Source organism: Solanum pennellii, chromosome 1 (assembly GCF_001406875.1).
Source record: "Solanum pennellii chromosome 1, SPENNV200".
Lineage (NCBI taxonomy): Eukaryota > Viridiplantae > Streptophyta > Magnoliopsida > Solanales > Solanaceae > Solanum > Solanum pennellii.
This window is the reverse complement of record NC_028637.1, coordinates 93123307-93148297: the sequence shown is the minus strand read 5'-3', so window position 1 is coordinate 93148297 and position 24991 is coordinate 93123307. Positions and strand designations below refer to the sequence as shown.

Below are 24991 nucleotides of genomic sequence, written 5' to 3'. Positions count from 1 at the left end.
TTTGACGTCGGAATCCGGATCACCCAAAAAATGGTTTGCTATAGCACACGAAAATCGTCGAAATGAGGGGTATGCTCGCTTCGGGGCTCGTTTGACCATCAAAATAGGTCGGACTGGCCGTGAGGGAACACCGGATGCATAGACAAGGTCTTGACGGACGTCCACGAAAAAATTTGGCATTTTTGACGTCGGAATCCGGATCACCCAAAAAATGGTTTGCTATAGCACACGAAAATCGTCGAAATGAGGGGTATGCTCGCTTCGGGGCTCGTTTGACCATCAAAATAGGTCGGACTGGCCGTGAGGGAACACCGGATGCATAGACAAGGTCTTGACGGACGTCCACGAAAAAATTTGGCATTTTTGACGTCGGAATCCGGATCACCCAAAAAATGGTTTGCTATAGCACACGAAAATCGTCGAAATGAGGGGTATGCTCGCTTCGGGGCTCGTTTGACCATCAAAATAGGTCGGACTGGCCGTGAGGGAACACCGGATGCATAGACAAGGTCTTGACGGACGTCCACGAAAAAATTTGGCATTTTTGACGTCGGAATCCGGATCACCCAAAAAATGGTTTGCTATAGCACACGAAAATCGTCGAAATGAGGGGTATGCTCGCTTCGGGGCTCGTTTGACCATCAAAATAGGTCGGACTGGCCGTGAGGGAACACCGGATGCATAGACAAGGTCTTGACGGACGTCCACGAAAAAATTTGGCATTTTTGACGTCGGAATCCGGATCACCCAAAAAATGGTTTGCTATAGCACACGAAAATCGTCGAAATGAGGGGTATGCTCGCTTCGGGGCTCGTTTGACCATCAAAATAGGTCGGACTGGCCGTGAGGGAACACCGGATGCATAGACAAGGTCTTGACGGACGTCCACGAAAAAATTTGGCATTTTTGACGTCGGAATCCGGATCACCCAAAAAATGGTTTGCTATAGCACACGAAAATCGTCGAAATGAGGGGTATGCTCGCTTCGGGGCTCGTTTGACCATCAAAATAGGTCGGACTGGCCGTGAGGGAACACCGGATGCATAGACAAGGTCTTGACGGACGTCCACAAAAAAATTTGGCATTTTTGACGTTGGAATCCGGATAACCCAAAAATGGTTTGCTATAGCACACGAAAATCTTCGAAATGAGGGGTATGATCGCTTCGGGGCTCGTTTGACCTTCAAAATGGGTCGGTCTGGCCGTGAGGGACAACCGGCTGCATAGACAAGGTCTTGAACGACGTCCCCAAAAACATTTGGCATTTTTGACGTCGGAATCCGGATCACCCAAAAAATGGTTTGCTATAGCTCACGAAAATCGTCAAAATGAGGGGTATGCTCGCTTCGGGGCTCGTTTGACTTTCAAAATGAGTTGGATTGGCCACGACGGCCAACCGGATGCATAGCCAATGTATTGACGACGTCCACAAAAATTTTGGCATTTTTGACGTCGCAATCCGGGTTACCCTAAAAATTGATTGCTATAGCACATGAAAATCGTCGAAATGGGGGGTATGCTCGTTTCAGGGCTCGTTTGACCTTCAAAATAGGTCGGACTGGCCGTGAGGAACAAACGGATGCATAGACAAGGTCTTGAAGGACGTCCACAAAAAAATTTGGCATTTTTGACGTCGGAATCCGGATAACCCAAAAAAATGGTTTGCTATAGCACACGAAAATCGTCGAAATGGGGGGTATGCGTGCTTCAAGGCTCGTTTGACCATTAAAATTGGTCGGACTAGCCGTGAGGGTCAACTGGATGCATAGACAAGGTCTTGACGCACGTCCACTATAAAGTTTTGCATTTTTGACGTCAGAATCCGGATCACCCTAAAAATGGTTTGCTATAGCACATGAAAATCGTCTAAATAGGGGGGTATGCACGCTTCGTGGCTCGTTTGACCTTGAAAATGGGTCGGACTGGCCGTGATGGACAACTGGATGTATAGACAAGGTCTTGACGGACGCCCACAAAAACTTTTGGAATTTTTGACGTCTTAATCAGGATCACCCAAAAAATGGTTTGCTAATGCTTACGAACATCGAAATTGGGTTATGCTCGCTTCGGGGCTCGTTTGACCTTGAAAATGAGTTGGATTGGCCGTGATAGCCAACTGGCTGCATATCCAAGGTATAGACGGATGTCCACAAAAAAAATTTGTATTTTTGACATCGGAATCCGGATCACCTAAAAAATGGTTTGCTATTGCTTACGAAAATCGTCGAAATTTGGGTATGCTCGCTTCGGGGCTCGTTTGACCTTGAAAATGAGTTGGATTAGCCATGATGGCCAACTGGATGCATAGAAAAGGTCTTGACGGACGTCCACAAAAAATTTTGGAATTTTTGACGTCGGAATCCGGATCACCCTAAAAATGGTTTGCTATAGCACACGAAAATCATGTAAATAGGGGGTATCCGCGCTTTGGGGCTCGTTTGACCTTCAAAATGGGTCAGACTGGCCGTGAGGGCCAACCGGCTGCATAACCAAAATCTTGAAGGACGTCCACAAAAAATTTTGGCATTTTTGACGTCGAAATCCAGATCACCCAAAAAGTGGTTCGCTAGAGCACACGAAAATCGTCTAAATAGGGGGTATGCGCGCTTCGGGGCTCGTTTGAACTTGAAAATAAGTTGTACTGGCCATGAGGACCAACCGGATGCATAGAAAATGTCTAGACGGACTTCCACAAAAAATTTTTGCATTTTTCCGTCGGAATAGGGATCATCCCAAAAATGGTTTGCTATAGCACAGGAAAATCGTCTTAATAAGGGGGTATGTGCGCTTCATGGATCGTTTGTCCTTGAAAATGGGTCGTACTGGCCGTAAGGTCCAACCATCTACATAGACAAGGTCATAAAGGACCTCCACAAAAAAATTTGGCATTTTTGACCTCGGAATCCGGATCACCCAAAAGATGGTTTGCCATAGCACATGAAAATCGTCGAGATGGGGGTATGCCCCTTTCGGGGCTTGTTTGACCTTTAAAATAGATCGGAATGTCCGTAAGGGCCAATCGGATGCATAGGCAAGGTCATGACGAACGTCCACAAAAAATTTTGGCATTTTTGACGTCGGAATCTGGATTACCCAAAAAATGGTTTGCTATATAGCACAGGAAAATAATCAAAATAGAGGGTACGCGCGCTTCGAGGTTTGTTTGATCTTGAAAATGGGTCGGAATGGCCGTGAGGGCCATCCGGTTGCATATCCAAGGTCTTGAAAGACGTCCATAAAAAATTTGGGCATTTTTGACATCGGAATCCAGATCACCCAAAAAAGAGTTTGTTATAGCACACAAAAATCGTTGAAATGGGGGTCTGCGCGCTTCGGGGCTCATTTGACCTCGAAAATGGGTCGGAATGGCCGTGAGGGCCAACTAGATGCATAGACAAGGTCTTGAGAGATGTACACAAAAAATTTGGGCATTTTTGACGTCGAAATCCGGATCACCAAAAAAATGGTTTGCTACACACGAAAATCATCGAAATAAGGGGTACGCGCGCTACGGGGCTCGTTTGACCTTGAAAATGGGTCAGAATGGCTATAAGGGACAACCGGATGCATAGACAATGTCTTGACAGACGTCCACAAAATATTTTTGCATTTTTGATGGCGGAATCCGGATCACCGAAAAAATGGTTTGCTATATAGCACACAAAAATCGTCAAAATGGGGGTCATGCGCTTCGAGGCTCGTTTGACCTTGAAAATGGGTTGAAATGTCCGTGAGGGATAACCGGATGCATAGACAAGGTCTTGACGAACGTCCAGAATATTTTTTTTGCATTTTTTAAGTCAGAATACGGATTACCCCAAAAAATTATGCTATAGCACACAAAAATCATAGAAATAGGGGGTATGCGCGCTTCGTGGCTCGTTTGACCTTGAAAATGGGTTGGAATGGCGGTGAGGGCCAACCAGATGCATAGCCCAAGGTCTCTATGAACGTCCACAAAAAATTTCTTATTTTTGATGTTGGAATCCGGATCACCCAAAAAATGGTTTGCTATAGCATACCAAAATCATCGAAATGGGGGGTATGTGCGCTTAGGGTCTCTTTTGACCTTGAAAATGGTTCGGAACGGCCGTGAAGGACAATGGTATGCATAGACAAGGTCTTTACTGACTTTCACAAAAACTTTTGGCATTTTTGACGCGGAATCTGGATCACCCTAAAAATGGTTTTCTATAACACACGAAAATAATTGAAATGGGGGGTATGCTCTCTTCGGGGCTCGTTTGACCTTTAAAATGGGTCAGAATGGCCGTGTGGGCCAACCGGATGCATATCCAATATCTTTATAGACGTCCACAAAAAATTTAGGCATTTTTGACATTGGAATCGGGATCACCCTACAAATTGTTTGCTATAGTACACAAAAATCATCGAAATGGAGAATATGCATGCTTCGGGGCTCGTTCGACCTTGAAAATGGGTCGGAATGGCCGTGAGGGCCAACTGGATGCATAGCCAAGGTTTTGACGGACGTCCATTAAAAATTTTTGAATTTTTGACATCGAATCCGAGTCACTCAAAAAATGATTTGCAACACAAGAAAATCGTTGAAATGGGGGGAATGCACCCTTCGGGGCTCGTTAGACCTTGAAAATGGGTCGAAATGGTCGCGAGGGCCAACCGGTTGCATAGCCAAGGTCTTGATGGCATCCACAAAAAATTTTGGCATTTTTGATGTCGTAATTCGGATCACCAAAAAAAATGGTTTGTTATAGCACACGAAAATCGTCGAAATATGGGGTATGTGCGCTTTGGGGCTTGTTTGACCTTGAAAATAGGTCCGAATGGCCATGAGGGCAAAACGAATGCATAGCCAAGGCCATGAAGGATGTCCGCAAAAATTTTGGAATTTTGGACGTTAGAATCCGCATCACCCAAAAAATGGTTTGATATAGCACTCAAAAACAGTCGAAAAAGGGGGTATGCGCACTTCGGGGCTTGTGTGATATTGAAAATGGGTCGGAATGTCCGTGAGATCCAACCGGATGGATAGCCAAGGCCTTGATGGACATCCACAGAAAATTTGGCATTTTTTATGTCTGAATCCGATCACCCAAAAAATGATTTGCTAAATCACATGAAAAACATTGAAATGAGGGTATGCGCGCTTCGGGGTTGTTTGTCCTTGAAAATGGGTCGCGATGGCTGTGAGGGACAACCGGATGCATAGAAAAGGTCTTGAAGGACGACCACTAAAATTTTTGGCATATTTGACATCAAAATCCGGATCACCCAAAAAATGCTTTGCAATAGCACACCAAAATCATTGAAATGGGGGGTATGCGCGCTCAGGGCTCGTTTGACCTTTAAAATAGGTCGGAATGGCCATGAGGGCCAACCGGATGCATATCTAAGGTCTTGATAGACGTCCACAAAAAATTTAGGAATTATTGACGTCGGAATCCGGATCACCCAAAAAATGGTTTTCAGCACACGAAAATCGTTGAAATAGGGGGTATGCGCGCTTAAGGGCTCGTTTGACCTTGAGAATGGGCCAATATCGCCGTGAGGGGCAACCGGATGCATAGCAAAGGTCTTGATGGGCGTCCACAAAAAATTTGGCATTTTTTATGTCGGAATGCAGATCAACCAAAAAATGGTTTGCTATAGCACACAAAAATAGTCGAAATGGGGGGTATGCGCGCTTCAGGGCTCTTTTGACCTTGAAGATTAGTCGAAACGGCAGTGAGGGCAAACTGTATGAACAGCCAAGGCCTTGACGGACATCCACAAAAAGTGTTTGCATTTTCGACGTCAGAATTCGGATCACCCAAGAAATGGCTTGCTATAGCACACGAAAATCGTCAAAATGGGGGTTATGCGCGCTTCGGGGCTTGTTTGACCTTGAAAAATGGGTCGGAATGGCCGTGAGGGAAACCAGATGCATAACCAAGGTCTTTAAGGACGACCACAAAAATTTTTGGCATTTTTGATGTCGGAATCCGGATCACCCAAAAAATAGTTTGCTATAGCACAAGAAAATCGTCGACATCGGGGGTATGCGTGCTTCGGGGCTCGTTTGACCTTGATAATGGGTGGGAATGGACGTGAGGGACAATCGGATGCATAGCCTAGGTCTTGAAGTACGTCAACTAAAATTATTGTCATTTTTGACGTCGGAATCCGGATCACCCAAAAAATGGTTTTCTATAGCACACGAAAATTGTCTAAATTGGGGGTATGCGCGCTTCCGGGCTCGCTTGAACTTGAAAATGGGTCGGAATGTCCATGAGGGTCAACCAGATAATATCCAAGGTCTTTACGGACGTTCACAAAAACTTTTAGCATTTTTGACGTCAGAATATGGATCACCCACAAAATGGTTTACTATAGCACACAATATCGTTGAAATGGGGGGTATGCGCGCTTCGGGGCTCGTTTGACCTTTAAAATGGGCCAAAATGGCCGTGAGGGCCAGCCGGATACATAGCCAAGGTCTTGATGGACGTTTACAAAAATATTGGCATTTTTTATGTCGGAATTTAGATCACCCAAAAACTGGTTTGCTATAGCACACGAAAATCGTCGAAATAGGGGGTATGGGCTTCAGGGTTCTTTTAGCCTTGAAAATCGGTCAGAAAGGCTGTGAGGGCCAACCGGATGAATTTTCAAGGCCTTGATGGACGTCCAAAAAATTTTTGGCATTTTTGATATCGGAATACGGATCACCAAAAAAATGGTTTGCTTTAGCACATGAAAATCATCGAAATGGAGGGTATGCGTGCTTCGGGGCTCGTTTAACCTTGAAAATGGGTCGGGATGGCCGTGAGGGCCAAACGTATGCATATCCATGGTCTTGACGGACGACCACAATTTTTTTTTGCATTTTGACGTCGAAATCGAGATCAACCAAAAAATGATTTGCTATAGCACACGAAAATCATCGAAATGGGGGTATGCGCGCTTCAGGGAGCGTTTGACCTTGAAAATTGGTCTGAATGGTCGTGAGGGCCAACCAAATGCATATCCAAGGTATTTATGGATGTCCACAAAAACTTTTGTCATTTTTCACGTAGGAATTCGGATCACCTAAAAAATGGTTTGCTATAGAAGACGAAAATTTTAAAAATGGGGGGTATGCGCGCTTCGGGGCTCTTTTGACATTGAAAATGGGTCGGAACGGACGTGAGGGCCAATCGTATGCATAGATAAGGACTTGAAAAACGTCCACAAAAAATTTGGCATTTATGACGTTAGAATCCGGATCACCCAAAAAATAGTTTGCTATAGCAAATGAAAATCGTCGAAATGGGGGGTATGCGCGCTTTGGGGCTCGTTTGACCTTGAAAAAGGGTCGAAATGGCCGTGAGGTCCAACCGAATGCATAGCCAAGGTTTTGACATACGTCCACAAAAAAATTGGGCATTTTTGACGTAGAAATCCGGATCACCAAAAAAATAGTTTGCAGCACACAAAAATCGTTGAAATAGGGGATATGCGCGCTTTGGGGCTCGTTTGACCTTTAAAATGGGTCGGAATGACCGTGAGGGATAATCAGATTCATAGCCAAGGTCTTAAAGGACGTCCACAAAATTTTTGGCATTTTTGACGGCGGAATATGGATCACCTAAAACATGGTTTTCTATAGCACACGAAAATCGTCGAATTCGGGGGTATGCGCGCTTCGGAGCTCATTTGACCTTGGAAATGGGTCGGAATGGCCATGAGGGATGTATGTGACTTTTTATAGGTAATATTAGGGGTTGTTTAGGCACATCTAGAGAGGGTGTATGGGAGGTCTCTCTTTGTATGACTTAAGTGAATCTTAGGATGACTTTAAGTGAGGGAATCACATGCTAGAAGTTGAGTTTTAAGAGGATTTAGTAATTCTATGTACAGTGAATATAGTTCACTATAAAGTGATCTTTAAATTTGATATTGTTGATTTATTATTATCTTATGTGTTTCTAAATTAATTAATGATGTTATTATGATTAAAATAGGGAAAATGCACAAGTACCCCCTCAATCTATGCACGAAATCCCAGAGACACACTTATACTATATTAAGGTCCTATTACCCCTCTGAACTTATTTTATAAGTAATTTTCTACCCCTTTTTAGCCTACGTGGCACTAGTTTGAAAAAAAAGTCAATCATCGTTGGGCCCACAAAATAGTGCCACGTAGGTCGAAAAGGGGTAAAAAATTATTAATAAAATAAGTTCAGAGGGGTAATAGGACCTTAGTATAGTATAAGTGTGTCTCTGAGATTTCGGGCATAGGTTGAGGGGGTACTTGGGCATTATCCCATTAAAATATAATTTTTAAATGAAAAGATGCATATTTCCAATAAAGTCAGTTTTCATGATTTTTATGCATAATGCCATACTAGTACATGTGATTGTACTAACTCCATGCTTTTATCTATCTATATAGTTCTCGGTAGGTGAGGAGCTTTGAGAAGTGAAGACTTGGACTTAGAAGATCTTTCAAGAGAAGTTGAAGTATCTCCTCACTTGACTCGAGGGCATATATATATTTTATGTTTTTATTCAAAGTTTTGTAATAGACTAAGTATTTCTATATTCGTATTTTGAAGTATGGGCTGTGTCCCACTTTTATCTTAAGATGATGAGATTGAGACTTAGTATTTCCTATTACGTTTATATGAAAGAGATTTTGAAAACTATATTATGTTTTGTGAAAAGTTTTAATCCTGCACTACTTTTCACTATGTTTATGCGATGAATGATATGAAAGAGCTTGTGTTAGACCTCTGAAAGGTTGACGACGCCGGTTACAATCCAAAATTGTACCCTAACTTCTAGGTATGGTTTTGGGATGTGACAATTAGGCTGAACTTTCTCCTTCCCTTTTTTCTTGACCTCTCATATTCGAACAATCCTTCATCATGTGACCCGGTTTGCCACAACTGTAACAAGCGTTAGAGCCCATCCTACACTTTCCTCTATGCAGTTTGCCACACTTCCTACAAGGTGGCCTCTCCTGAGGTGTATCTACTTTATTGTTTCTCTTAACTCTAGGCTCGAAATCCCTATCAGAGAGACCCTTGGATGAACTTGACTCCCCTCGGTGGGAGAGTCCCTTCTTAAACCAGGGCTTATCCTTGATTTCAGTACTACTCTTCCTTGAAAAATTCTCCTCAACTTGCCTTGACCTGTTTACTGCCCTAGCGTGCCTCCTCTTCCTGCTTTCTTCCACTTTCTGAGCATGCACCATCAACCTGCCTAGATCCATGTTATCATGCAACTTGGCTGCCCGACAATCTTACACTAGATCCTCTGACACACCAGTCACAAACCTGCTCATTTCATCCCTGCTATTTACCATCAGAGAAGAAGCATACTTTGAGAGTTTAACGAATTTCAAAGAATACTCCTTGACTAACATACATCCTTGTCTCAGGTTGATGAACTCTTCAACCTTCGCTTCTCGTTTCTCTCTGGGGAAGAATCTCTCCAGAAAGGCAGTCTTGAACATCCCAAGTGATGGGAACATCTCCACGTGCTCGGCTATCAGCCCACATCTGGTACCAAATCTGTGCCACATCCTTGAGTTGATATGCAGACAACTCAGCCTTCGCCTCCTCATCTACTCCCATGGCACAAAGGATCTTGTGGACCTCATCCACGAACTTTTGGGGATCCTCATGGGTCTTGGATCCGTAGTAAACTAGGGGGTTCATTCTGGTGAAGTCCCTCAACCTGCTAGACATGGTGCTAGCATGAGGATTCTCTCTGGGAATACCCTCTCTAGTGGCTTGAGCCGTGATGGCTTGAGCCTGAGTAGTGATGGCATGTGCCATTTGTAGCAAGGCATTCCTTACTTCTCCATCTGTCAACCCAGGCATCTCTATTCCAGCAGCTTTAACTTGGGGAGGAACTTGATTTTGCCCCAGCAGCTGCTCCTTCAATCCCTCTTCCTGTGTTTCTCCTCGTATTCATCTTTCTGAAACACCAGAGTTGATGTTAGATACGCTCTTAATACCAAGTAATCAAAATTTCACAAGGCACGATAAGATTAGAATAAGGGAAAATTTCCTAAGCGTTATGCAGTCTCTAATTCATGATAATGGTGCACTTCACTAACATAACTTAGAAACTACTTAATGTGGTTGACATGAGCCTGATGTCTTGGATATTTAACCTTATGCTCTGATACCAAGTTTTTCACGACCTGGATTCTGGAACCCGTTTCGCAACCGGCGTCGTTGACCTCTCAGAGGTTGCAAACAAGCCTACTTACGTCGCCATTATATTCGTTTGGTTAATTTTAGCGGAAAATTTGAAACATTTTGTTTTGTTTGAAGTGTACATAGACTTCATAGTTATAGCATGCATACACGTATAAAGAAGTTCATTACTCATGTGCATCAACTATCTAATAAAGGATCATTCAATCTTGAAATAATAGTCTAATTGTATAGTAACAATTGCCAAAATGGGACCATTACATAAGTCTGATCAAAACAAAAAAGAAATACTAGTGGAACATGCTCCACAAGCCTAAATTTATTACTAAGCTAGAAACATAACGGCATGCATCCTCGAATGCATGAGGACCTACCAGGTTCGGATGAAAAGCTCTTATGTCCGAAGAGCTGCAATGAATGTCTTCAACGCCCTCCTGAACCTGCACCTAAAATAGTATAATGTATGGGATTAGTACACACTTGTACTAAGTATGGGTGTATGCAAGTATACACCAAGGACATGCATGATTAAGAAAAGCTCTCTCCTAACGATATGAGATATGGAAAGCCAAGTCAGTTGGACTTGCCAAATCAGATTAGGAAAGTCATGCTATGAGAGTAACATGCATCATCATTCTTTTCATATTGCACCCAGCACATAACATATTTCATATAGCACATACATATATCACATATCATTCATTTATATACCATGAGACCTTGGAATCACGGATTCAACATTAGCACTTCCCAAATGAGGGCTCAACATATGGGACTTAAACTTGAGAGCCTTCTTTAGCAAACACAGAGTCTGCTTCTTTCATTCATATGTACGTCACATTATTCATTTAATTCATTCATAGGCTGATATAAACACCAGCTATACCTAGGATGAAGTTTAAGACTGTCATCGGGATCATGAAGTGCAATGACCAAGAATGACCTAATGTCATTACCTGAATCTGGTTTCACCTCCTGATTGTCTTGCACATACATCTTCAGCATCATTCATTTCATTAACATTCATACTTTGAGGAACTTCAAGTTTAACCGACATAGATCATGTGAGCATCATGAAAACTGGTATTTTCCCCACACCGAAAAGCGGTGGAGTCACTGGCCAAGGTGAAACCAAAACATCCCTAGCTCGCTTAGGTGGAAAACAACTGGCTAGTTCCCTATGTTGGCAGCATAGTTCAAAGACTAGGAGATTTAGGGAGACCCATACCCACCTTGGTGGACAGTCTCATCTCATGAGAATTACGTGAACCTCCCTTCCTAAAAAAGGGCATCACCACTCATAGCTAGCCTATCGGTGCTCCGTTTAAAGTTCCTATTTACATTCAACTCATACATCATCGAAGCTTGCTTCTAGCATGAGATAGTCATAGCTCATTAGATGATTTATCATCTCTTCTTTACGTATTAAGTGTGAATTGTCCTTACACTTACATATAGAGTTTTATTGAGACTTGACTCTTAATATTCAACACTCTCTTAGGTGAATACTTTTGGTGACATTATATTGGTGTAGGTACAGCTTGTCTCACTTGCACTAGCCTCATATTGTGGTGTCATCCTATTTTTTCTTAACATCTTTTTATTTCATCTTTACTCACCTTTCATTATTTGCTCACCGTATAACATACATATGCTCTCTTGGAATTTACATTGAGGGACATTGATTCCAGGCGTAGATACAACTTGTCTCACTTGTACTAGCCTATCCTTATGTAGCCACTCTTTCTTTGCTTATTCATCGTTTAGCATAAATATACTCTCTTAGAAATTTCATTTAGTGACATTGATTTTTAGGCGTAGATGCAGCTTGTCTAACTTGCACTAGCCTATAGTCATGTAGTCACTCTTTCTTTGCTTATTCACTATGAATTCATTCTTAACACTTTCTCTTGGAGTATGCTTGAGATTTGACTCTACATCATTCTAAACTCCCATAGGTGAGTACATTTGGTAACATTTTCCTAGGCTTGGTTGAGACTTGCCTGACCATTCATCTTAGCCTCTTATCATGTTGTCACTATTTTCATTAACTTTAGAATATTTGTTCTTCATAATTACTCACCCCATTACGTGAATGTTCATTTCGTCATATGTCAATGCACTTGGCCTTTTAGTGTGTTTCACACTCTTACTTAACCCCCCTGGAGTCACATCAATTCATCACATACATCTTAAGTTCACTTACGTTTAAACGTACGCTGGACTTATGAATCCATACGTACAAGCCATGAGACTTCATTCATAATTCGTCTAAGTGACTTATACTTACCCAAGATTATGCGGTACAAGACTTATGCATCTTGTAAGTATGCCAAAGTCCCGAGTTTGATTCCTATGGGCAGCATTCATTAAATATTTATTCACGTAAGACTTATGTATCAATACGGAATTGGGCAAGGGAACCCGACACTTAGCCTCATATTAAATTTTTTATTTATATTTTTCAGCTTAAAGACTTGAGGTCGAATCCCAACACCTACACTTCTTTTTCCTTTCTTTTTCTTTCCTCTCTTTTTCGATGGAGACCAAGAGGATGTGGGATCGATCCCCCACAACCTCATTTTATTTTTCTTTAATTTTTCTCCTAACTTCCTCACCTATCCGAGAGGTTGTGGGTTTGATTCCCACACCCCTCATTTTATTTTTCTTTCATTTTTCTCCTATCTCCCTCACCTATCCAAGAGGTTGTGGGTTCGATCCCCACACACATCATTTTTTTAATTCTTTTCCTCTTTCATTCCTTCACTTGAGCCTTACCCCATTTTGAATCCCCCTAACCTCATTTTTATTATTGAATTTTTAATAGCTTTCATATGGTGAGATCTTGGGTTCAATCCCTAATGACCTCACATCTTAAAAAAATTTAAAAAATTTCAGCATCTCACTAATTGCTTAGCCCAGACCAAATTTTCAGATTTTTTTTTCTGGAAATTTGGTCTCGATGTTAGTCCATTTTTTTCCATCATTTGTACGTTAGATTCTTAGGTAATTCGCTGGATATTTCGTACATTATTATGTGCATATTTTCCAAGCAATATTATACAAAAAAAACACAAGGCTTTAACATGCCATTTTCATGCTCCAAAACATGCCCAAGAACACGGCTACACCACATTGAACACATTTTCATCATCACATAAATCCAAACATACATACATGAACATAATCATCACGAAAACACATTATATTCCTAATTTCTACCAGCAAACATACACAACCTACAACAATCAATGGGAGCTAGTGACAGGTACATGCAAAGGGGAACATTCCTAGTTTTCGGATTAGAATTCGACTGAATCTTAGGGATCTCTTGGGAAAGGGACCAAGAGAAAGAAAACCCATACCTTTTTTCGTCGTTTAACACCTTTCAAATCTGATCTCAAGTGCTACCAAATCCCACGAAAAACAAATGCTTCTCCAACAAAACTCACGCGCAAACCGTTTGAAAAATATTTTCGCCTTTCGTTTTTAGTTTAGTTTTTCTTTTGAGTTTTTGTGTGCAAGTTCTTCAAGTGATGAACTTTGATTTTTTGTTCCTTTTTGCTGATGATGGACGTGAGAATGCGAGTGAGAGACGTGAGAATGAGAGTGGAGAGAGATGAGAGTAAGTTTAAGAGTAGGAGTTTTAGTTGAAGACTTAGTCAAACTAGGACTCTTTGTTATTTATTTATTTTATTATTAATTTCTTATTAAAAATCTGATTTTCGCTTACTTAAATCAGAAAGTTAAATGCCAATTAATTCAACTTAATTATTAAATACCAATTAATTCAATTTAATCATTGCTTCCACAAATGATCGAACTCAGGTGAAGCCTAACTCACGAAAATGAGTCAATTCGGGTCAACCCTACCCGAATTGTCCACTCCTTATATTAATTAAATAAATAAATAAATAAATATTTAGGGTATTTACAATACTATCCTTAGCCTGGAAAATACCATTTTACCCTTAGACCCTCCAAACTTAAGATTACCCCTTTCAAGTCCAGTTAAAACTCATCCGGGTGAATCTTAATATTTGGGTGTCCTACATGGCTGGACCCAACCTTGCCTAGCTCAACTCACTCACTAAGTTGGTTGGCTTGGCTGATGCATAGGTTCAGAGGTCTAGTTACACGCGCATCAATCCGTGTGAACCCGATCTAATCAAGGCATTCTAGGTACGTTAAGCATTACTTAGCATAGTCAATTTCGGGTTGTTACACTAGCCGTGAGGGCCAACCGGATGCATAGCCAAGGTCTTGACGGACGTCCACAAAAATTTTCGGCCTTTTTGACGTCGTAATCTAGATTACCCAATAAAATGGTGCGCTATAGCACACGAAATAGTTGAAATGGGGGGTATACGCGCTTCAGGGCTCTTTTGACCTTGAAAATGGGCCGGACTAGCCGTGAGGGCCAACCGGATGCATAGCCAAGGTCCTGACGGACGTCCACAAAAATTATCATCATTTTTGACGTCGGAATCCGGATCACCCAAAAATTGGTGTACTATAGCACATAAAAATCGACGAAATACGGGGTATGCGCGCTTCGGGGCTCATTTGACCTTGAAAATGGAATGTCCTGGCCGTGAGGACCAACCTAACTGCATAGTACAGGTCTTCACAGAAGTCCACAAAAAAATTTGGTATTTTTGACATCGTAATCCGGATCACCCAAAAAATGGTATGCTATAGCACACAAAAATCGTCGAAATTAGGGGTATGCGCACTTCGGGGCTTGTTTGACCTTGAAAATGGGTTGGCCAGGTCGTGAGAGCCGACCGGCTGCATAGCCAAAGTCTTGACGGACATTTACAAAAAATTTCAGTATTTTTTCATTGAAATCCTGATCATCGAAAAAATGTTGTGCTATAGCACACGAAAATCGTCGAAATGTGGGGTATGCGCCCTTCAGGGCTCGTTTGACCTTGAAAATGGGTCGGACTGGCCGTGAGGACCAACCGACTGCATAGACAAGGTCATGACGGAAGTGCACATAAAAGTTTGGCATTTTTGACGTCGTCATCCGGATCACCAAAAAAATGGTGTGCTATAGCACACGAAAATTGTCAAAATAGGGGGTATTTACATTCGAGGCTCGTTTGACCTTTAAAATAGGGTTGGAATAGCCGTGAGAGACAATCGGCTGCATAGCCAAGGTCCTGACGGATATCAAAAAAAAATTTCAGCATTTTTGAAGTGGAAATCCGGATCACCAAAAAAATAATGTGTGCATATGAAAATCGTCAAAATGGTGAGTATGCGCGCTTCGGGGCTTGTTTGACCTTGAAAATGGGTCAGACTGGTCGTGAGGGCCAACCGGATACATAGCCAAGGTCTTGAAGGAATTCCACAAAAAATTTCGGCATTTTTAACGTCGGATTCCAGATCACCAAAAAAAAGTTTGCTATAGCACATTAAAATCGTCAAAATGAGAAGTATGCGCGCTTCGTGGCTTGTTTGACCTTGAAAATGGGTCGGACTGGCCGTGAGGGTCAACCGGAAGCATAGCCAAGGTCTTGAGGGACGTCCACAAAATTTTTTGGCATTTTTGACATCGAAATCCTGATCACGAAAAAAATGGTGTGCTATTATAAGCACACAAAAATCGTGCAAATAGGAAGTATGCGCGCTTCGGAGCTCGTTTGACCTTGAATATGGGTCGGACTGGCTGTGAGGGACAACCGACAGCATAACCATGGTCTTAACGAAAGTCCACAAAAGATTTTGGAATTTTTGACGTTGCAATCCGAATCATCAAAAAAATGGTGTACTATAGCATACAAAAATCGTCGAAATGGGGGGGGTATGCACGCTTCGGGACTCAATTTGACCTTGAAAATGGGTCGTACTGGCCGTGAGGACCAACAGCTGCATAGCCAAGGTCTTGACGGAAGTCCACCAAAAAAATCGACATTATTTACGTCAGAATCCAGATCGCCAAAAATGTCGAAATAGGATGTATGCGCGCTTCAGGGCTCGTTTGACCTGGTAAATGGAATGGACTAGCTGTGAGGTCCAACCAGCTACATAGCCATGGTCTTGAAGAATGTCCTACAAAAAATTTTGGCATTTTCAACGTCGGAATCTGGATCCCCAAAACAAATATTGTTCAATAGCACACGAAAAATGTCGAAATGGGGGGTATGCGCGCTTCAGGACTCGTTTGACCGTGAAAAGGGTGGGACTAGCTGTGAGGGCCAACCGTCTGCATAGCCAAGGTCTTGACGGACATCCACAAATAATTTCGGCATTTTTTACATCGGAATCTGGATCACCAAAATAATGGTGTGCTATAGCACACGAAAATTATCGAAATAGGGGTATGCGCGCTTCAGGGCTCGTTTGACCTTGAAAATGGGTCGGACTGGCCGTGAGCGCCAACTGGCTGCATAGCCAAGGTCTTGACGGACGTCCATAAAAAAATTTGACATTTTTAACGTCGGAATCAGGATCACCAAAAAAATAGTGTGCTATAACACACGAAAATCATCGACTTAAATATAGGCCGGACTGACCGTGAGGGCCAACCGGCTGCATAGCCAAGGTCTTGACCCACGTTTACAAAAAAATGGCATTTTTGAAGTCGAAATCCGAATCACCAAAAAAATGGCGTGCTATAACACAAAAAAATCATCGAAATCGGGGGTATGTGTGCTTTGAGCTTGTTTGACCTTGAAAATGGGTCGGACTGGCCATGAGGGCCAACCAACTGCATAGCCAAGGTCTTGACGGACGTCCACAAAACATTTCGGCATTTTTGATGTCGAAATCAGGATCACAAAAAATTGTGTGCTATAGCACACGAAAATTGTCAAAAGTGGGTGTATGCGCGCTTCGGGACTCGTTTGACCTTAAATATGGGTCGGACTAGCGGTAAGGCCCAACCGAATGCATGGCCAAGGTTTTGACAAACGTATACCAAAAATTTGGCATTTTTTATGTTGGAATCAGGTTCACCAAAAAAATGGTGTGCTATAGCACACGAAAATCGTTGAAATGGGGTATGCGCGCTTCGGGGCTCGTTTGACCTTGTAAATGGATGGGACTGGCCGTGAGGGTCAACCGACTACATAGCCAAGGTCTCGACGGACGTTCACAAAAAAATTCGGCATCTTCGACATCAGAATCCGAATCACCAAAAAATGGTGTGCTATAGCTCACGAAAATCATCGAAATAGGAGGTATGCACGCTTCAAAACTCGTTTGACCTTGAAAATGGGTCGTACTAGCCGTGAGGGCCAACCGATTGCATAGCTAAGGTCTTGACGAACGTCCACAAAAAAATCAACACTTTTTACGTCGGAATCTGGATCAACAAAAAAATAGTGTGCTATAGTACACGAAAATCCTCGATATGGGGGTATGCGTGCTTCGGGGCTTTACGGACGTCCACAAAAAAATTCAGCATTTTTGACGTCGAAATTCGGATCACCAAAAAATGGTACTTGAATGATATTGGATAAATAATATAATGAATGTTGTATCTTGATTGGTAGACTTAGGTCCTTCTACTTGATGCATAAGAGTTATGTGAATACATGATCTCTTGACTTGTTAGGTTTAGGCACCCTTGTCAAGTATGTGTATGAAGGAATGAAAGTCTAAGATCGGTAGACCTATAGTACTTGACCTTCTAAGGATGACTATATAGAGCCTTGAATAAGAAAAGAAGGCTAAGAATGTGAAACCTTGAATATGAAAAGAAGGTTAATATTGAAGCCTTGATAGGTAGACCGTAGTGGTGCCCTTCTTGAGCAGAATGATGGACTTAGAGGTAGGTTGGTTGGAACGACATGAAACCATCTCTAAGAAAGTCATAAGAGCTATCCTAATAGATCTTGAGTGGCAGCACTCGTGGACCCATTCTTGTTAGGGGTATTATGAGTTAGTAGGACTAAGAAATGGTACCTTCTTATATACCTTTACGTGAATGAAATTACTCTATGATAACCAAGGCAAAGCACCGAGTGGACATGTTTGTGGTAGTAGTTCTACTTGAGTATGAGACTAGAGTACAAATAAGCCCTTGATATCCCTTAACCATGTGCCAACATGGGATGTGTACTAGTTCTACCTTTAGCAAGTAGAACACCCTCCACGGGGTAGGGTAGACTCCGGATTCCATATCTAGCTAGTATGGTTTATGTCAGTTAATGCCTATTCTCATCATATGGGATGTACACTCTAGTTATTGTATAGGTTCTACAACGTGTAGGTAGTAGAATGGAATGTTATCTATACATTGCACGAGTAGGCTTTGAAGATGCTAGGTGAGTTCCCTCGGTCCTTCAAGACCATTATGTGAAGTCCTCTATTTGATTATGTGTCTCTTAAAATGGTTTCGATGAATAATGTTCACTTAAGAAAGAATATTGAATAGAAAGATCCTTATCTAGGGTAGCTTTGAGGAGTGCTTAGGTGTGTTTGAAGAGGGTGTATGGGCAGTCTCTTCATGTCTTACCTATGTGAGTCTTAGAGTAACCTTAGGTAGAAAGTTTAAATGATGTAAAGGTTTACTTAATGAATATGGACTTAAGTGTTATCTGATGAAAATGAAATATCTTTACTTTAGGTAGTCTTAAGGATCATCTAGGTGTGTGTGAAGGGGTTGTATGGGTGGTCGCTTCATATCTTACTTATGTGGGTCTTAGGATAACTTTAGTAGGGGATATAAATGTTTAAATATATTCTAAGTGATAATGTTCATATGTTGTGGATTATTTGGGTATTGTATTATATGTTATTGTTGAATTGTATTATATGTTATTGTTGAATTGTATTATATCTCTTAAACTCTTAGTATGATGGTTTTTATCAAAATGTTATGAAAGCATGCTTTTATACTAATGTCCCTTTTTCATGATTTTCGCATAGCTTCTATAGTTAGTGCATTCAATGTTTTAACCCCTTATTTTTTCCTTTTTGACTAAAGTGTAGGGATTGGAAGTCTTGATATGTCTTGGATGATGAATAAGTTTATAAGGGTTGAAGATGAAGTTTTGGTGAGTCCTCGTAGATTTAAGGACAAGATCCACATGTTCCTTTTACGTATTTTAGTCTTGTTGGGCTTAGTCCCTATGATGTACTCTAAAGTATTAGATGGTTTATGAGACAAAAGTGTTGTAAAGTTAAATGTTTTTAAAGAAGTCTTCTGCTAGCTAGTTAATAAAAGTATTCTTCGTGTGCGAAGAAAGTTTTAAATTCTTACTTATTTTGAGTATATTATGCAATGAATGATCTAAAAGGCTTGTATGAGACTTTTCAGAGTCTTGTACGCCCGTAACTTCTAAGGGGGTGCTCCCCGATCGTTACAACTAGGTCCATAGCTAAGGTCTTACCGGGCGTCCATGAAAAATTTTGGCAAAAATGACATCGGAATTCTGGATCACCAAAAAAGATGATAAACTATAGCACACGAAAATCGGTAAAATGGGGGGTGTACCTACTCCGAGGTTTTTTTGACCTTGAAAATGGATCGTTTGGGTCATGTGGGCCAACTAAGTCTATAGCTAACGTCTTAATGGGCGTCCATGAAAATTTGGCAAAAAGAACGTCAGAATTCCGAATCACCAAAAAAGATGGTGAACTGTAGCACACAAAAATTGGCAAAACAGGGGGTGTACCTGCTTGGAGGCTTGTTTGACCTTGAAAATGGATCGTTTTGACCGTGTGGGCCAACTAGATCCATAGCTAAGGTCTTATCAGACGACCATGAAAATTTTAGCAAAATGATTTCGGAATTCCAGATCACCATGGCTTGTTTGACCTTAAAAATGAGTCTTTTTGGACGTGTGGGCCATGGAGGTCTCGTGGTCATGACTTGGCTTCATAAAGGCTTGGCAAGTTGAAGGAGGCTATTTCCTAGAGGACCACGGGCACCACCACAGGTCGTGATCCCCCTTCACGAGTCGTGAACTAGGGCGTGGTCCCTGGATGGGACAACCTAGTTAAGGGCTTTTTTCGTAATTTCCTATTTTAATAATTAGTTAATTTGGTTGTTTCTAAACGATATATATCATAAATATAAATAGTTTTAAGCCTTTAAATACTTCGTTATTCCTTTATTCTCCAAAACCCAAATCAAATCAAAAAGTTTTTCTCCGTCTCAAAAATTTCTCTCTCTAGACTCCATTGTAAAACAAAAAAAGAAGGTCAAGATTAGGGTTCAAGCTCCAAGCTATTCACTCTAATTTCGTGGGAAAACATCAATTAAGTTATGGGAACCTTGATTCATGGAATACTTTTCTCCATGAAGCCTTTCAACTCTAATTTCGAAATTTGGGATATTGTTCAAAAACTAGGGTTTTCATTCTAGCCATGGGTTCTTCTTAAAACGAATTTTTATGAGTTAATTGTCCTATATTATGAATGGTTCATTGTTTGATTGTGATTTTTATCGTAAATTCCCCATGAACCCATGTACTCCCCCATGACTCCAATTTCATGGATTGTGATGGGTTTATTGATGCAAGATGAATATTATGAGTGTGTTTATGAATTTAGTTAATTAATCTTATTTTATTCATGCTTAAATTAAAGTAGTAATTCTAAGTGTGATTGTTAGACATGATTTATGACCCTTGAAGGGGTAAATTGCTAGGGTTTGTATATGTTTATGGAAGTTATATATGAATCTATGTTTCACGTAGAAAGTGAAGATCCTATTACTATTGTGTGAATTGTGATATTGTTGAAAGATTTGTCTCACTTACCCTTACACGTGATCTTTTATGAATTGTCTATGATTATGCTAATGATGTTGTGTTAATAGAAAGGTTATTCTCATGAAAACACTATGAATGTAATGTGAAAGGATTTCTTACATGAGTATGATATCTAAGGTTGAGAGGTAGTTCTCACTTTATTGAATCAATGATTCATGATATGAGTTGTATTGAATGAAGGGTAAAGTACCCCTTCACATATGCAAAAACAATTTACACTATCTATGTTTAATTTGGGGAATAATGCTTAGCACCGAGAATATTTGGTAAATGAGGCAGAGGTCTTCCCGTTAATACAATAGGTCGGGTCTTCTTCGTATGTTCTCATAAGATGGAAATTCTCCCGCTAATACAATAGGCCAGGTTTCTAGAAGCAATCTCTCTATCTCATAACTATGTGCCCGTAGATAGTGGATCCACCTTGTAGCTATATATGTCCAGTTCTACCTTAGGCAAGTAGGACACCTTCTTTCTATGTGGTGTTATATGACACCGGATTCCATGTAACTCATATGGTCTATGTTGGTTATTGTTATCCTCCCTATGTAATAAGATAATGAATATGACTTAAACTATACTTGTGATTTCTTGATAAGTTCTACTTAGTGGGAGTGGGGGTAGGGATGTCACTTTTACATTGCACAAGTGGTCTTTGAAATGGGTTACTGGTTGGTTCCTTATGCTACGGTAAGACACGGAGGTATGTAAGTATGTTCAATGGATTGTTGTTAATACATGACTTTCCTTATGTTTAAGTAATGTACATGATTATCTCTCTATTAGTGACTATCGATTATGATGAGGTCTAAAATGATATGTGTTACTAAGGTGACTTTAAAGAGGTACTTAGTATAGTTGGTATCATGGGATGTCAACTATACATTGCACAAGTATACTTTTAGGATTGCCAAGATTTATATATATATATATGTATATATATATGTATATCTATATGTATATATATGTATATCTATATGTATATATATGTATATATATGTATATCTATATATATATATATATATATATATATATATACATATATATATGTATATATATGTATATATATGTATATATATATATGTATATATATATATGTATATATATATGTATATATATGTATATATATGTATATATATATATATGTATATATATATAATGATACCAACTATACTAAGTACCTCTTTAAAGTCATCTTAGTAACACATATCATTTTAGACCTCATCATAATCAGTAGTCACTAATGTTATGTTACACTACTATTATCATATACATACATACATATATATATATATATATATATATATATATATATGATAATAGTAGTGTAACATAACATTAGTAATGTAACAAATTAGTATTTAGATTAATTTTTGAAAAATCATATTTGACAAGTGTAACACAACATTTATTTTTTATATAAATGCAATCAGATACTCTAAAATCCCAATAGACGTGATTTATGCAGAAATCATACAAATCTAAATTGAATATTTGAAAAGGGGATAAGAACGATTGAAAAATGAAATATTTAAAGAAGTTTTATCATATTAATATGAGAAAGAATAATAAGACGTGTTAATATATTTCATTAATATTTTTCAGTTACTTCACAATATAATTCTTAGATACTTGACGCATCAGTTACATGATATATGTCAAATCTCGTCACTGGCGAACCATAATCTCTAGTGTTATCGACCTTTCGAAAAGGTTGACTTGAACACAAAGCCAATCTTCGAGAGTAGTGGATAAGAAAAAAGATACTTCAAAATCATTGATATTTTAATAAAATGTACAAAGTGACATTAAAATCTATTGTTAAATACTTGTTTAGTGCAATATAAATGAAGTAAAAAATTATTAAGAAAATACATCTTGACATATTGATTAAGAATGTACTATCCGTCATTTAATAGATTATAGATACTTAATTTGTGAAGTTTCATTTCAATCGGCATATCAAAACGATCTTCATAATTAATATATAAAATTTGAGAAAGTGATAATATTACGTTCGGACACGAATGTATTAATTAATTGAGAAAAAAATAATTCTTTAACAATTCTTTCAAAAACCGCAGGAAGCGCACCAAATTCACTAGTGACATAATAAACATAAACCAAATTGAAATATTTGACTACTAACCTATACTCTTGAGAGAATTTTTTGTGCAGATGCTTCCACTTCTCTCCCCATAATGTTACACCTAACCAAACTTGAAATTGTGTTCATCGCCATTTTAGCATCTTCCCACCTATTCCCACTAGCTAATTCCTTATACAAATAGCTATCAAATGTCATCCTTTGTACATATTCATCTCCACACAACTCCACCAATGCTTCTCTTGCTGCGTTATTACCATAAAACACTTTTTGTAGCACATCCAAGAACTTGAATGTAGAGAAATACTTGTCATCCCACTTCCTTAAATATTCCCTCTTCAGGTCGTCTTCATTGATCATGCTCTCTCCACCCTCTGAAGCCTTAACTATTGCTTCCCCACATATTCTTCCGCTTTTTGCCGCAAAGTATATTCCTTCGCCCGAACATTTTGTTACGTATCCGGCTGCGTCCCCTACTAGAGCAACCCGTCCGCGGACCCTAACGGGACGCGGATGCTCTGGTATGGGATGAGCCTCTACTTTGATTACTTTCCCTCCTTCGATTTTTGGTTTGACTCGTGCTCTGATAGCGTGTTGAAGTGATTTGATGTTGGACTTTGAGCAGACTGTGCCGGTCCCCACTGCCACGTGGTCACATTTAGGAAAGACCCACGCGTAAAAATCGGGCGACACGTCATTCCCTATGTACATCTCAGCTAAATTTTCGTAATACCCCATTTTGTCCTCGGGTAATTTGATCCTCTCTTGGAAAGCAATGGCAGTAGTGTAATTTCCAGCTTTGATCGATTTAGCTACACGGCTATTTGCTCCGTCGGCGCCGATGATGGCATCGACGGCGAGCTGATGCTGGCAGTTATCCATGGTGTAGTGAATGACGTACGGCTCGCGTGAGGATGTGGGGACCACGAGGTTGGTGACCAGTGCTTTGAGAAGATTGGCGCCGCTAGATTCAGCCCGCTGCCGGAGGAATGAATCGAGCACTTCTCGCCGGAGCATTGCGATGAATTCATGGGGTTTTAGGGTTTTACCGAAATCGACGACAAGATTTGATGGAGAAACGATTCGCATCTGAGTGACACGGCGATCGATGAGATTTAAAGGTATTGAGAATTCGTCGAGCATGCATAGTGGAATGGCACCGCCGCATGGCTTGGCTGTAGCTGGGCTTCGTTCAAAGAGGAAAGTTTCGATTCCGCCGGTGGCTAAAGCTTCTGCAGCTGAAGATCCAGCTGGACCGCCGCCGATTACAGCTACTCGAAGCTTGCAGACGACTGGATTTCGTTTGAAACGATGGGTTTGATTTTGTGGGTTTTGGATCTTGAGTGGAACTGGAAGACATCGAAGAGAGTGAAGATGAAAGTAAGTTTGGGCGGCCATTGCTGATAAAAAGGGGCTTTTTAGGGATTAAAGGTTTCAGATTTGGTAATGGTGATAGGTCAATTATAATGAGACTTTATAAACAAATTAAAGGGTAAAGATGCTAAGATTAGTATAAAGAACTGAACTTTTGTTTATTTTAATCATATTTAATGTTTGGGGTTTAACCTTACTGAGTTTAGTAGGTTCATATGATTTTTCAGTAATCAGATTAAATCAGGGCTCACGATAAGTGTCATTTGATAACTTTGAACTAGGTAGTTTTAGATTTTATTTTATTTGATTTGAAAAAGAGATAATTATTTGAAACATGTTGAACTTATGCAAAATATTAGTTTCGTCTTTCAATATTGATTGTTTCAAGAATATACTTTTACTTGACTAACTAAATTTGGATATAACTTTCAATCTTGCCAATACAAGTGAAATATGTCACGTGGTAGAGTTAAGATGTATCTAAATTCAATTAGCCAAATAAATAAACGTTTTTAAAGTTACTAATAGTTCTAGAATGAACTAATAATTCGCCAGAGTTTAAGGCTGTATAATAGCGCTCCATAGCAAACTTTATGTTTGTTATG

General features: G+C 40.2%; 1 protein-coding gene across 1 annotated transcript; it reads right to left on the bottom strand.

The window, feature by feature from the left end:
• Nucleotides 1–10362: 10362 nt before the first annotated feature.
• Nucleotides 10363–24565, bottom strand: LOC107012756 (geranylgeranyl diphosphate reductase, chloroplastic-like). The gene is made up of 2 exons (XM_015212680.2): nt 23055–24565; nt 10363–10621 (listed from the first exon to the last, which is right to left on the bottom strand). Exon 1 carries the CDS (start codon nt 24408–24410, stop codon nt 23055–23057), a length of 1356 nt encoding a protein of 451 aa, XP_015068166.1. The 5' UTR covers nt 24411–24565; the 3' UTR covers nt 10363–10621.
• Between the last annotated feature and the right edge of the window lie 426 nt (nt 24566–24991).

What these genes read in the sequence shown, in the direction of transcription:
- LOC107012756 (XM_015212680.2), bottom strand. Translation starts at nt 24,410, where the DNA reads ATGGCCGCCCAAACTTACTTTCATCTTCACTCTCTTCGATGTCTTCCA.